The 15,909-nt window shown below is 38.3% G+C and overlaps 2 protein-coding genes across 5 annotated transcripts in view; both read right to left on the reverse strand.

Annotated features, from left to right (window-relative positions):
• Window positions 1-10,789, reverse strand: part of LOC110826642 (uncharacterized) — a 48,462-nt gene extending 37,673 nt beyond the window's left edge. The window contains exon 1 of one of the 2 annotated variants that reach the window (XM_022057482.2): window positions 10,654-10,789. The gene's annotated coding sequence lies outside the window, so the exon portion shown is untranslated. Of the gene's footprint in view, window positions 1-5,388; window positions 5,512-10,653 lie in introns of those variants that run through there. The other variant, XM_022057480.2, reaches the window with a different exon arrangement.
• Window positions 10,790-11,077: 288 nt separating this feature from the next.
• Window positions 11,078-15,909, reverse strand: part of mbc (dedicator of cytokinesis protein myoblast city) — a 38,089-nt gene continuing 33,257 nt past the window's right edge. For all 3 annotated transcript variants that reach the window (XM_022057472.2, XM_022057471.2, XM_022057469.2), the window contains 2 exons: window positions 15,338-15,492; window positions 11,078-14,870 (listed from right to left, as the gene is read on the reverse strand). In XM_022057472.2, the coding sequence (XP_021913164.1) occupies window positions 14,787-14,870; window positions 15,338-15,492 (239 nt within the window). In that variant the 3' untranslated portion in view covers window positions 11,078-14,786. The remainder of the gene's footprint in view (window positions 14,871-15,337; window positions 15,493-15,909) is intronic.

Genomic DNA, 15,909 nt, shown 5'->3' on the forward strand with positions numbered 1-15,909 from the left:
CAAATCTTATATATCTTTAATCGTTCGAGTTCTAAAGGGCTATAAATTGCGGTTCCAAATTCTGGGAGACAACGACCTAGAATCATGTTAGTGTAAACCGTATTAGCCTGGTTAACACTTCGAAAAGAGTTATTTATCAGTGAATGAAATCCGCCACTGTAACCAGCGTCCAGCAATTTTTTGGTCTTGCTTTTTTGGAAACTCCCTTCTGTTTCCACTCATTTCACTCTTCTCTCTCACGTCTCATTCAAAATGTAGTTCAACAGCTTATAAACATCTACTATCAGTTTAAAAAATATCTAACTGAACTTACTCACGAAGCTAAAAACATCTACCGTCTCCTATCCGAAAATTTAAATATTGAAAACAGTTAAAACTGTTATTTCACCTGTCTTTCTGGGTATAAAACCTGGTCCCTTTCCCACGTGGGAAGAAAAACAGAATGAGGGTGGACTGTGGTGTGTGTGAGAGCGTGTGGCTTTGTACAAAGTTACAAAAGTTCCGGAGGAAATTATCGGTTCCGTTTTCAGAGATCAAGTTCAAATTAATAACCACCTACAATACCACGTGGCGTCACAATCCTGAAGATCACAATCGAATCTTCAACTCCGACAGAACCTTCAAAAAAAAAAAGTCCTTGTTGACATGTACGCGAATCAACCTTCGCAATCCTTATTAATGTCACGCTGAACCAACTGTTTAATTACTGTAACTCCTACACGGGGGAGAGGGGGGTGACCCCACAGCAGACATGACTGACACACACACACACACAACATTCTGTATCCCTGACAATTCTGCTGACGTATTATTAATTTATTAATGCAATGAGTAGTTTGCAAAACAAAATTTTGCTGACATACTCTTGAGTATACAGGGTGGGTGGAAAGTAAGTAGGCATTAAATATCTTTGCATTGGAAATATAGAGGTTATAACCATTTCTCAAATGCCTACTTACTTTCCACCCACCCTGTAGGTGTCTACAAACACACTCGCTATGCTAAACCGATGCCACGAAACTGAACAGAAAAAAGTCGGGGCAAGACCTCTCGTAGTGCATCAGAACCGAGGGTCCTGGGGTACCGACACCGAATTTCACTTCTACTCCAAAAATACAGAGGTCAAGTCTCGGTTGTGACATTCGCGTCAGGCCTATGGTGAGAAAATGAAAAGGTTTCCTGAATTTCGCACACCCTGTAACCCAGATATTCCTAGTTCAGAATGAAAAGGGTTTAAGCTAGTTCTTTCTTATTCGTCTGGTCTGAAGGAACTGGTACCAGCTTCTCAGGTCTACATAGAACTAATTAAACTACTCCTCTGATTGGATCCACGTAATTACAGCTGAATAATTCTCATCAGTTATAATGCTCAGTGAGCGAACGAGCGGTAGTTCAAACCCTGCTATAACAATAGGTGATGAGGGATTCAAAGATCTGAAAGGCACATCAACTCTTAATCAGGTGGTGGATCTAATTACTAAGAACGACTAAGATTTACAGTTAACTCGCGAACATTAGCATCACATGAATTACATTCCACATTAACTCCACGAAACGAAGTTCTGCTTGAGTAGCTGATAGTCGCTTAGTTAATCAAGAACGTCCTAAGTTGTATACAACCAGAAGGTTCACTACTGTGTCCACAAGAGCCCGCTACTAGATACTAATCTAAGCCACTTTAATCCACTCCGTATAGTAACACTGCTTCTCTAACACCCACTGTAATATTAACCTCACATCGACAACTCAAACTATCACCCAGGCCTCGTGTCAAATGACGTGAGTTCTTCTGCTAAAAATATTAGTAAATTACCCGTGAAAAATGACGGTAAGATATAAAATAGGAAACTCAAAGTTATTAATATTATCCCTAAAATAGTGTAGTTGCGTCATATTGTGATTTGTTGAATTAAAATTAAATTATTTGGTTATTCCGTCAAATCACAATGTATTTAAAACAAGATAATTAAAATAATTAAAATATCATTCTGTGTTCCATATCGAATAATCGATTTACAATTGGAACTGTAATTTAATTTTAATATTATCCCATAAAACCCCAAAATCCATTAACAGCATTTTATGACTTCTGTGTTTGACTTTGTGGATTCAAGAACGTAATTTTAATAGCTTGCAAATAGAAGTTCGTCTTTCGTGAAATTATAACGTGAGACACAGGGAGCCCACCCCTGCCTGTTGCAGCAGGGGTGTACACTGTTTGTCTTTATTATGATAAAGCGTTATTCTGAATTTGCGTTTACAGACAAGAATTTCTGAATAGAACCAACGAAGGCCACATTCTACAGACCTATTTTGAGGCTGGTAAGTTACGAAATTCAGTCACGGATTTCAGACTACGCTAAATTTGTCGGGTACACCACCAAAGTGGTTTTTTATCTTTCGACATGTTTGCAATGTTACCATACAAAAATATGTCTAAGAAATTTATAACTTTTCGTATTATATCCTGTGGCCATACAACGTCATAAGCCTAGTTAATTATATTTCTATAAATTTTAATAAAATATTAATATTTTCGAAATGTATCGGTGGAGACAAATACCCTGACATGAAGGTAAAGGTAATTCCACCTCTACAAACAGACAGAGTCGTCTAAAACGATTACAAACTCAGTTAATTCCCTTTTAATAATAATACACCGTTCGGTTCGTACAGAACTTTATATGAAACATTAATAATTAACTTATTTATAACAAAACATCCTCTGCAACTGCTACATTGTCGCTAACAAAAGTAGATAAAATGTTTGAGTTACGGAATAGGACAGCGATGTGACTGAGAAGAAACATTAGCTGCTATTAGAGCCATCATCAGACAACGCGAGAGGTGACTTAACTATTTTCAGACTCGCCACCTGTTTTAATGACTTCCATATTAATGTTTCCCTCTTCCAAAACATAATTAAACTCTATTCAAGAGACCTCTGGTGACATTATTGCATCAATGGCCGTGACTCAAAACGTCTGCTATAACTATACCATTGTTGCCTCTGAGAACATTGTTGAGCTTGATATTTCTTCCAAAACATGATTAAACTGTATTCAAGAGACCTCGGGTGACATTGTTGCAACAATGACCGTGACTCAAAACTTCTGCTATAACTATACCATTGTTGCCTCTGAGAACATTGTTGAGACTGCTATTTCTTCCAAAACATGATTAAACTGTATTCAAGAGACCTCGGGTGACATTGTTGCAACAATGACCGAGACTCAAAACTTCTGCTATAACGATACCATTGTTGCCTCTGAGAGCATTGTTGAGCTTGCTATTTCCTTGGATGCCTTCTGACTCTGCAATCTTGGTAACCTAAATATCAAGAGGACGCCTCAGCTGGCAAACAGAAGAAGGCGGTTATAAAACTGCTTTCACTTTAGTGTCTCGGTCAAATGAATTGGATCTAGAATCCTAGATTCCGGGAAAGACGATCACATTCCAAATTTCAGCGATTCTAGTCCGTGCTGATAATGCTAATTTAGTAGGTGAAAAATAAATGTTGATATTTTTGAGCGTCAAGAATGTGAGACAAAGTAGTTAAATCTGAATTCCTGTACAATGTCATGTATCGTGCAGACAGGAGAATCCAAGGCCACCTTCAGTATCATTTCGGAAATAATTCACAATATAACGGTACACGGATATCCTCCACTGAATATCGATACGGCCCCCAGGCTACGGATTCTGCGCACTGGCGCAGTTATATATTACGCAGATTAAATGCAGCCTGAACTATCACATAATTTCAAGGTCAATATTTGTTGTAATGCTTTTAAATGTGCGAATTACTATAAATATTACAGTAACACGAATACAAAAAAAAATGTTTAAAATATTTATGACAGAAACTCACTTCGAACCACCGAAACACACTCAAAGAAATGAGAAACGTTGTTTTATGATAAAAGTCTTCTTCAGAAAATTAATTCCAATTTACTCGTGCTGAAAATTACTTTCCTGAGAACTCAACAATGTATCACGCGATTAACAAATTTATTTAAAAACGAAAGAATTGAACAGTCTGTAGATCAACGGAAATGAGATACGACAGCTGTCACAAGCGAAAGTCTTTCAAGGTCATGCATAATACTGTGATGGACACTTCTCCGGTATTCGAACCCGGATACTCATACGTAACACTAACCCGAGGCGGCAACCTTCTCTTTACCTGGTTACATTTAAAACAGAACTAAAAGGCAGTGAAACTGGTTGGTTCTGAGTGAGATCGGTTGTGACACACTTACACTGCCGAAGCTTATTGTCAAACAGACATGAGCCCCCCCCCCCGGTCAAAACGTGCGTTCTGCCCGCAAATCATGAGAAAGCAGCCCTTGTACAGAATCATAAAACATCTTTAAAATGTACCAGCATCGTTTGAAACCTGAGTTTTTGTAAAGTATTATATTAATTGGAAAACGTTTACGACTGTGCAGTCTTGTATGCATAAATTATTATAATCGTTGCCATGACAAAGCTGTTGAGGGATTTACGACCGAATGGGATAATGTTTGTTACTATATGTGTTCTATGCTTTGCTATGGTAATGCTGTTAAGGGATTCTCGGCCATAAAACCTCTGCCTATTAATGTCTAGCTTAGCAACTGTCATGCCCCGCGGTTTTCTTGAGGTGGTGTATAATTCTTAACTGTTACTATCAAAGAATGTAGTTTCTAGAGGCAAAACATTGACTTCTACAGACAATCGGTAATTTAACACGGTTTACACTAATACAATTAATAATAAAGATCAAATATTGGTCCATTTATTAATACTTGGGTCATGTGAGTAATTTAAAATGTTAAAGAATATAATAAATTCAGCTTTATCCCTCCAGAATCAGTATAGACGTAATGGTATTCCAGTCGTCCAGTCAGCAACCCGCCACTGAATCCTTCTATTAGCCAGTTTACTCCAATCAGCGATCTCACAATCCATTGATTCAAGTTTCATTTTAATATTATCTCCCCATACACATCTATAACCTATTCTACAGTGTCTGTTCAATTACAGTTGTCCGGCCAAAATTCTGTAATGTACGCGCGGATAATACGGCCTACCCGAAAAAGCGAACATGCCTACAAAAGTAATACGTACAGCTAACCTGAAAAAATGCTTCGATGAAAATCCACGTGTGTGTGTGCTCTTTCACGAATTGCCTCAAACATAAAAAAAATATATATCGTTCTCTAATCTGTATGATAACGCAAATGGGTCTTAACAACTCAACTCCGCAACAAGGGTAATTTTAAGGTTATGTAACACACAACTAAACTTGCAAGACTTGTCTGCTATTGTTTAAGAATATTAATTTGAATTGAATAACTGAAACTTTCAGAATACATAACAAAAACTTAAATGCATTTCACTTACATTTGACGAATTCCTACAACACTGGAACGATGAACAACACAGCTCCTTCCCCTCCCCCGCCACCCTTCAACTGAAAACAAATGCCAATGCCTCAGTTCCTCCTGGCGTCACCAGACAGCGACTGCATGCATGAGTTAATCGAGATGCGCCGACTTCTGTGGTCAAATGGTAAAATGAATATCGAAATCGACAGTGGGCTTTATTTAATATCGATAACCTCACGTATATCTCATGTCCCGTGTCTCAAAGCTAAGATTATAAATTGTTTACACCGTCTAGTGAAGGAATTACATAGTTAGCAATGTTAGATATAAAACGTAAAGCAAACCTCATCCCTACGTTCGAAAAACGGACAAAACGTAGGTCTAGATTAAAAAGCAAATAAAATAACATTACATAACAACTTAACATAAGTTGTGTTTGGCAGTATAACATAAATATCGAGTTTCATTCTATTTACAGTTAACATTGGCGACATTGGAATATTTTAGCATGCTGTTATCACAAAATTAGTTTTATCAACACAAAAAGGATATGCCACAAAAATGCTCCTACTGAGTATGAATTTGGTCTTATTTACGTCACACAAACACACACGTGTTGAGAGAGGGCTATATCGTCATGTGCAGAATGGTTGTAGCACACACGGAAGAGATTAAAAATGCGACGAGATTCGATCAGAGTACATATCTGATACAAGTCTATGCGGTTACCATTATTCGGCAAGGCAGTTCAATGAAGATGAAATCTGAAATGCACATTACTCTAATAAAACAATTTGTCTGTTAAGTATTTATTCCAAAGAAGCGACAATCGATTATTCCTTATCGTAACTATTTATCGATACCGTGAATATCGACGCCCATTGTGGGAGGAATTCGATTTGCATTCACGTTGTAAGAGTATATTTGGGTTGTAAACTGTACCACACCCAAACCTGGACTACCACACCTTTTCTAAAACAAAAAGAAACACGTCTGGCAACAGGTCCTCCTCGTTCTTGCCCCTGCCACCAAGAAGAAGCAACACTTCTGGCTTGTCCCTCTGCTTGCAACAACACGACATATAACTTTCCAGTCACGAACCCTCTAAGATTAAAGACATCAATTTATGTTGATCTGACATCGAAACATAAAACTAACAGACAAGTGTTTTAATATATTTTTAATGAGTAGGACTGCTGTTAACTAACCGCATAATCTTTCAACGACAATATATTCCCTGATCAAGATATTATCCACTTTTATGGAACCGGAAGTTTCATGTTAACATTTTATGGAAAAAAAAGCGACGAACAAGTTTCATGCTACGGACGAGATATGTCGGACCACACTGAATTGAAAAGTAATGCGGATGGAAGCGGTCGTGACATATTTTAAAGCGCTATTCCAGCATTTATCTGGAGAGAGAACATGGGAAAGAGAAAACATAAGACTATCTGATGTCCGACCCAAGGTCCGTATCCACGATCACTAGAATAAGCACGAATTTCAACTCGGAAGAAAGAATTGTTCGATCAACGACCGCCTCTCTGAAAAGTCTTAGCTGAAGATTGCAAGCACGATTCGGAAAGTATTTTGGAATTTTTCGCAAGATCCGCGTTTCTTTTAATTTGATCGATTAATACCATACAATTTGTGTGGGATAAGAATTGAGACTTGTTCTTAAGAAAGTCGCTGGTAGCTGTAGAAAGTAGGCATATATCTGCTCATCAAGGTCTGGTATAGCAACGACATTAAAGTTCCCTGCAAACTAACCCACCAAGTGCCTCTGAAACACTGGTAAACGTTTGCCAGAGTACACGGCGCAACGACCCAGGGGACAGCCATCTTAAGACAAAACTGGTAGCATGTTTTAATTACACAGGTTGATATACAGCGTTTGAAAAATGTACGCGGGCCGCGTGTTACGAACCTTCTGGATTTTTCGACTAAAATTTTGTGTTTCTCCTATGCGTGATCCATGCCCAATGCATTGTATTCTCCTTTATAACCCTTATTAATATTCGTCTCTCTATCGCTTTATTCCAGTCCCCTTACAACGCGACAGTCCAACCAGCACACCCACGTGACCCAAGGACCGGAACACGACACAGAACGTGCAGATATTCCCTATCAGGAAAAATACTATCGGATGAAAAGTGATTTGGGGGGGGGGGGGGGAGCAACTTGGAATGTTCAGTGGGAAAACATGTCGATGTACGAGAGACATAGCTGTCTTGTTGAAGGACGATTGGGGAATTAGGAAGGTCACTGTTGGAGTACTGACCTTGATTTCAAGGTCATTGGACAGAAGTAAGCAACCTTCCGTCCAGACTTGCTCAGATTCTGCTGAGACTTGCAGTCAGTTCTGACATTAAAAGTACCGTTGCAAACATTTTAATGAAATAAATACAAAGCAACAATATCTGACAGGACTAGTATTTGTTCTGTTTGGACACTGACGACCGTTCAGAGGAAATGATTTTAAATTCGACAAAAAAAAAGTCTAGCGAAATGGTTAAAACGGGGGTCGAAATGTTAACACGGAAGGGTGTTAACAATTCGATGCGTCTTCTCGGTCCACTTGGTTAAAACTCTGCAGAGTTTAACCAAGTGACGGGGCTGCTGGCCCGAGAAGATCTTATTTCCCACTGTCCTCAGCGAACACGGGCCTATTTGTGGGTTCCCCCACTCCTTAAAGACGAATTATGGTACAGTACCTCACAACAAAAAACTGATACTTCTACAGTCTTTCCAAGTTCATCAAAAGCGATCATCCAACGCCAAATACCTACTACAGTCGATACAGCGTCGTTAAGTAACCTAAACTTATATTAAATAAGTCTCTGGTAGCAGACCTCTAATATCAGACCTTTAGACACCACGCCTAATCCACAAAGCGCTCAAAATTTGTGTTTCTAATATCAAAGCAATCCAAAGAGAGGCTTCGTGGCCCGTTCTAACATCAACGTTTGCCAGCAGAAAGTTATTTCAGGGCGATGATGGAGGCAGTTCGCACCTCTGAAACGTCGATCAATTACTATCGATGGCGCGGGCTCTGACCAATAGCCTCGTCGTCTCTTCGTGTCTATGATGATGGCTTTGCCCTTAAAACACCTAATAGTGGGTCGCGTGCCACTGGCGTCAAACAGCGCCCAATTCAACCTTGCGATAGATTGAACCACCTTGCATAACAGCCTGCCGATTTCATAATCAGACACCGCACAGCTCTAATCTGATCTGGCATTTGAGAATCTGAGGTCTTTCGTCGGGGTCAGACCTTCATTCGCGGAATTAGAGCTCCGGTAAAACGTCTGTATTAAAGCCGACAATCTAGATAATATTAAAACGAGACCGAAGTGTCCCCTTGTGGTCTGCTATGTAAATAGACCATGTATGATTTGAGGTTCACATGGCCGTGAGTCTAAAGACGTCTGTCTTCCGGGTTGTAGCGTCGTGTAGTCTGGTAGAAGTTTACCATCCATCATCACGCGAGACGAGTCACCACTCATCGCCCTGATGATGGAGGTTGCAAGGACCTCTGAAACTTTGGTAAACTCCTACCAGAGTACACGGCGCCACAACCCAGAAGACAGCCGTGGGATCGCCCTGATGATGGAAGCAGTAAGTTTATACGAAACGTCTTTAAGTGTCTACCAGACTACAGGACGCAACATTACAGAATCTGAAATCACACGACGTTAGGGGACTAATCCGTGCTGGGTCAGTATAATCAGTCGGACATAACTGATTTTGCCATTAAGGTGATAGATCTTGCCACAAAGGCCTGTCTCTGTGGCACTACACAAAGACTCGACTCCAAATGCCAAGGCCGACGACAGCCAAGAACTGGGTGCGGTGTGGCGAAATGCTTTTGAAAACTATTCCTCGTCATTTTATTTCGAACTTTCAACATTTCCAATCGACCAGCATAAAATGTCAATTCTACAACAGAAAACAGAATCCGAAGACGTAAACCTGACAAGAACAGTTACTAGATAAAATTTTAAACTTGTTCTACGCTTAGTAACAAGAATATTAAGAAGTGTGGGGGCGTGGAGGTACTACTCCACGCATTTTTGACCTCGGCGCGAAATACAGATCAGCGGTTTGTTTCGAGCTTAAGTTGACATTACTGCAAGAGAATTCATTGCCAGAACCCATTGGCGGGCCCCATAGCAACAAGGAGAAGCGAGAACGAAGTTTTGCAAGGACTGCTGGAAAAAATATAATTAAATACAGACATAAGCGCTCGGAACGTCACAGAACCGTCTTGGTTCAAATTATCTGACTTTCTGATGTCCTCCTGACCTAATCTCGGCCGTAAACTTGAAGATACTCGATGATGACGTGGTTTCTCGATTCACGTAAACCAGGGGTTCTCAACTTGAGGGTCGCCGAAATAATTTGTGCGACCCGCGCACGTTTATATAATATTATGTCACGCTGTGTAAATAAAAAAAAATTGTGATGCCTGAATCAAACCCAGTATTAAATTTTAAGCGAGTAACTCAAAAATTTCATAAACAAAATTATTGAGTCGTGTGTGAACCTGTTTGATATTGAATTTTTGAGATGAGGTTCGCACGGCGGAGAATATTGACCGTAGCTGCTTACCAACGTTTAAGAAGAATGTATCTCCTCCATCTTCAAGGTAAAATCTTGGTAACCATCTAAAAGACCACAAAGAGATTCAACCCAGACGAACATACGACAAGCACAGTAGATTTTTTTTTTAAAAAAAACCTTTCAACAAAATATCACCACACATAATTCGACCCGTGAATCAAAAAAGGGCGAATGTGGCGACGGATTTTAATAGGTTGAGAACCCCTGACTTAGTACGCCGACGTGACGAAACGTCCTTCGTGGACAGTTTTTTCTTCTGCAACTGTGACGTCAACAAGTGTGAAGTGACGTTAACAAGTGCCCCACACTCACGCCACGCGTATGCCAAATGTGGTCTTTGCACTCGTTAACGTAGAAGCCAAAGCGGGGAAAGTTTCCATCGGTCGCCGTACGAAAACTGCTTGTTACTATGACAATATCTTTGAACATACCCGCTGACTAATTCCTCACAGTGATCACTTTATGCATTAAACGTTTGTCAAGTCACGAAGCAGCGATGGACAATGAACAATCTCTGCGCTAAAGAATCGACTGTGGTCAAATAGAACATCCAGCGAAATCGCAACGATTTCGGTGACGAAACGGATTAATACCCCTCTATATTCACCTCGGGCAAAGAATGCTGTCCCAACTAAGTTATTTTATTCCTTCCTACCTTTCTTTTTCTCCCTCCTTATTAACTTTTCTTCTTTCTTTTGTTTGACTGCCGACTGCCGCTGTTCCCACCAACACCATCTAGTACACATTCATAGTACTACATAGTAACTGTCAGACATGAAGCTTTCACACCGCACTCTCGCCATCTGTCAGAAGAAAAAAGAACGCATAGATCGTCAACAGAATGAAATACACGTGATTGGTAGACGCGACAGACTATAGCTGGACAGTCAGTGCTAGAAGAATTAATACATGGCTAGAATACGCAAGGCTAGCCTAAAATATGTTAGGGATGACTGAGTGGAAAATGCTAGGCTAGTCTAGAAGAGGGCAGACTAGCCTAGAACTGGGCAGGCTAAGCTAGATGAAAACATATTTCTCCAAGGAACAAGATTTTGCATTATAAACGAAAACAGAGAAGATACTGATTTTCCTGTATTTAATAGTACCGTTAACAGGATTGTGGTTTGGAGAGTCGAAACACAAGTGTCAACATATAAATACATCATGTTCAACGCTCACATCACTCACTGGCATCACTGTTTACAAAGAACCACAAACCTGTCAAATTTTCAACATGCCACAACACATTCATTAACATTAAAATTCTTTATAAATATAAAATATCCTCTTTTACAAAATCTAATGAATAAACAGACAAAGCTGTATATTATTACAGAAAATATGTCTCATTAATTAAAAAATCTTTGACTCTTGGTCTACACATAAATTAAGAAAAGTTGGCTATACATATTTAAAATATATTTATATAATATACGTATGTACTAATGTAAGTTAAAAATCACTAATACTAGACCAGGAGAAATAATAAACACAGCAATACAAGAATACAGTACGAAACTGTCCTTTGGTCCCATCAGTGTACTGGCATTGGACAGAATAATACAAGAAGTGTCCATATTCACAAAAAATGCATTCAACAACTTACCATCAGCATGTAGGTGATATATGAATTGCTTCAGTGTGAAATTTGGAACAAAATGTTTCTTGATTACTTGTTAACATGACTGAGTTTGCAGCAGTTACACAGAGGAAAAATTCTCTGTCCAAGTCAGGGACTGAACCCCAGTCATCCAGTCCATAGTCAGTCACTAAACTGACTGAGATATCCTGAATGACACCAATTACAAAAAGTAAAAATTCTAATAAAATTCAATGTTTCAGAGACTGACCTTCCTGAGTTCTTACATGAATACAGCGAATTTTAATTTTTTTAATTTTTATACATACTGTAATTTAAATAACAGGCAAGGGATGATGTTAAAATAAAATATAATAACAGAACTTAAAATACCTGGCACAACGTTTAAAATCTGTATGCTGTATGTACCTACTGGGGTAAAATATGAAACCATGATTTAGGCAAGATCCGAAAGCAGAAACATAACAAAAATCGGTAAAACAAAGTAGAAAGTGGTATGGGCGCATGTTCCGCTGATGGCATAAAATATAAGAATGATAAATAAAGGCAGGAAGACGTACTGAAACATCCATATTTCACCCAAAAAAACACCAAGCTGACTAAGTTGTCTTTAGATGTTTAGTTACCGTCAAGAAATATTTCTCAACAAACTTACAAAAAAACTCTTCTCTTATGTCCACATACCTGTGAATGGTATGTCATACGAACACCATTAAATAAAAACCTAAACCTATATGGCAGGGTGTTCAAGAATTGGTAACATAAAACACTACTACTTATTTGTGTGGATCATGTTAAACTGTAGTTACAACACTAATAAAGCATTACCAGACAAGGCTACGAGTTTTTCCACTCCCTTCGACAACCAACCGTATTTTTGTAGCAGAAGCTAATAAAATCAACTGGCAAGCACATCTTTAGCTTCAGCTTAAATGTACGAAAACTTAAACAAACAAATTATTTTGGCCACATTTGCAGCTGGTGTTGAAACGTCATTGAAATTCATCAGTTTATACTAACCTTAAGTAATATCATAAATATGTACCTACAGAGACAAATTGTCTTCCAAAACATTATGAATTTTCTTGCATACCTCAACAGAGAAATCAGGGAGCGAAAGAAAAACTAAAGTTATACAACCTCTGATTTAAATACATAATCACATCAATATAAAAATTATATATTTAATACTACTTTGAAACTTTGGTTAGATTTTGGACATATAAACACCACAATTCTATAACAAAAAAGCCAAAAAGTAAAGGCAACGTTAATTTTCATCAAACGTGATGTTGGCGGTATTAAACACTATGCATCTAGCTGAATTTCATTCTCCTCTGAGTAGTAATATCATACTGTGATACGTTTAATACGGCTGCTCCAAGACATAATTTACTACTGAAGACTATTGACACGTGATTAAATATTTGTGGCCAGCGTGTGTGAGTGAAAAAAATTAGAAATTTATGAAAAAATAGTTCAATAATTATTGTATGGGCCAAAGGAAATTTTACAAATAGGCGGAAAGATTTAAAGGCCAGAAGATGAATGTTGATTGCGCATTTTGGGAACCTGAGACTTGAGGCTGGCAAGGCACTGAAGATTTCAATTTTGGTCTTCTGGGTTGTGACTCCACATGATCTTGTAGATGCCTCTGGGGGATGCTGGTAACCACCAAAAAGATAACATGGAATTGCAACCCAGAAAACTGACACCAACAAATTCTGGGTGAACAATAAAATATACTGAGATTAAGAAGCAGATTCATTGGCGTATCTGGAACGACAGAAGAATCAGCCTTGACAAAACTGCATCTGAAATGCGCACCAATTACGGAAATGAGCAGCGCAAGAACTGCACAATGCTCAACTGGAACCACTTTATTCTGATACAACTACAAAGATTCGAGATCGTTAGACCAAGTGCATAGAAAACGTGGTCGATTACATTAAAAATTAATATAACTCTTAACCATCGTGCGATTAGTTTGCTGAAACCTTAATTACATTGCCTTTAATTTTTGAATTACCTTGAAATCTTCAAAGACACAAACACCACAAATGAACACATATATTTGTGTCCACAAGGGTTTATTTACAAATGATTATATATAAGAAGTATCTACTTATATAACATATCTCGCACATTCTCGAAGTTTTACTCAAAATACTGCTGAGAACATTCTCAACAGCAAAGACCGCATATTTGTGACATTTAAAAGAATAATACAATTCACGTACATAGTTGTATATTTTGATGTATACTTTGATCTGTGGATCCTCAGTTTCTGCGTTCTCACGTGCGTAGTTTACACCCTTAAGAATACCTCTTATTTACTTGTTGTTTCCTCGCATACAAAGTTATTTGATGCCTCTCTCAACCTCACTTTGTAGATTGTATATCTCATAGCTCACATGAAGACAAGCAATTAGTAGTGGGACACGGAGCTTATATAACACCATACCCGAATGTTCAAATAAATGCCTTTCTATGTTGATACAATGTTACTTTACTTTTAAATAACTAAAAATTACCACAATTACTGAGTTAACTATAGGAAAATTTTAACTCATAATCGACTCCTTATAAACATTACATTAATGTAGAAAATTTTGAAATTTGTGTTATGTATTTCCAGAAATGGAACTACCATATAAATCAAAGCATGCACGTGGAAACACACCAAATGACACAGGCTAGCCAACATAATAAAGGAACCAAGAGCTTCTCGAGATTTAGCAATTATTTTGAGGTTGCAATACCAGACCATTCACAAAAAAGACGAGAGAAAAAAAACCTGTGTACCTAATAATCTGGAGGGTATAATATGGTATAACAATGTCTTTCATATAAATAAATTCAGAAGGTACAGATTTGATTGTATTTAATAATACTGTCTTAAGAATGAGCTTTACAGTAGCATGGGCTGTCTTATAGAACACGAAATTACTTTTTTCCTAAACTGATACTACGAAAACTTTTTTTTTTTTAAATAAATAAACAGTGGTCAGGTTGCTGTTACTGCCTGGTAAATATAGAAATGAAGCACTTTACCTTTAGGTTAATGATACAGAAACTGAACTTTGCAGTCTGATGTCATGGCTGTGCTGGATATGATGTAAGCAGCTTCACCGAGTCTTGAAATGTTTCACAAACCTAGCATCTCAATATTTTGATTACACAAGGGTCTAACAAAACGGGGGCTTGAGACCTGGATTCTTTGGTGGTGGTGTTGGAGGCGGTTCCTTCTCAACAGGCTCTGGAGGTGGCGGCTGTGAACAAAATCATGAAATGATTTCATTCAACCCGTGACTTCAGGTCACATACAGCTTGGATGTTGCTTGTTTAACTTCATTATGTGTATTGTAGGGTAAATAAATTGCCTGGTGAGGGTTCAACCGCTTTGCTGTAATGATAAAACGTACTTTATCTCATCTCAGTTTTCAACTACTTCATAAAAATATTCTGCGTGTATTTTGCAACAGTTACGCTTATCACTTGATAGAAAATTGTCCCTTCTTGGATAAATTACAGAAAATGATAAAAATATTCAAGTAGACCGTAGTCCATTAATGTCTCTGTTTTTCATTTTCATTGCTGCAATAAATTTCATTTTAACAGATATAATTTTACACTGATTTTCAGAGAAATATTTTGATGAAGGTAGATCTCCATTCAACCCACATTTTTTCGGCAGGTTTCAATGCATTATAAATTAATACAGAGACGTGCGCCGCACCTTATTTCTGACTCGAGGAGTGGTGGGTGGTCGCAGAGAATCAGATACTAAGGAGTCCGTTTCATCTGGAAGATTGCAATAGTCAGCATCTCTTGCTTTTTGAGGCAAAGGGGGAGGAATCATATCTTCCTCACTTGCTGTTGAGTCTGTGGTTCCTGAAAGAAAAAGGAACGGGATCTGTGATATTACAATCAAAACCGGATCTTACGCAATTCCTATATCAGTGAGATTTGAAGTTCTCATAGTGGAATGTATGATGATGGCTGTCTTCTGGGTTGTTTCACTGTGTCATCTGGTAAAAAATTACTTAAGTTTCAGATATGCATGCTGCTTACATCATCAGGGCGATAAGTAAGCCACACACAAGGAACTAATCCCTTGCACATGGCTTATTCAGCACACTGATGATGGAGGACACAAGAATCTCTAAAATGTTGGTGAACCTCTATCAGATAACACAGCACAAGAATCCAAAACGCAGCTATCTTGATTCCTCTCCTACTGGACCAAATTCTAATACGTTAATCATATGGCCCCAAATGCTATGGTACGGACATCTGCATGTCATGATG

Source organism: Zootermopsis nevadensis, unplaced genomic scaffold, assembly GCF_977971745.1.
Source record: "Zootermopsis nevadensis isolate Lab colony 2312 unplaced genomic scaffold, Znev_1.0 Znev_ptg000028l, whole genome shotgun sequence".
NCBI classification, from domain to species: Eukaryota; Metazoa; Arthropoda; class Insecta; order Blattodea; family Termopsidae; genus Zootermopsis; species Zootermopsis nevadensis.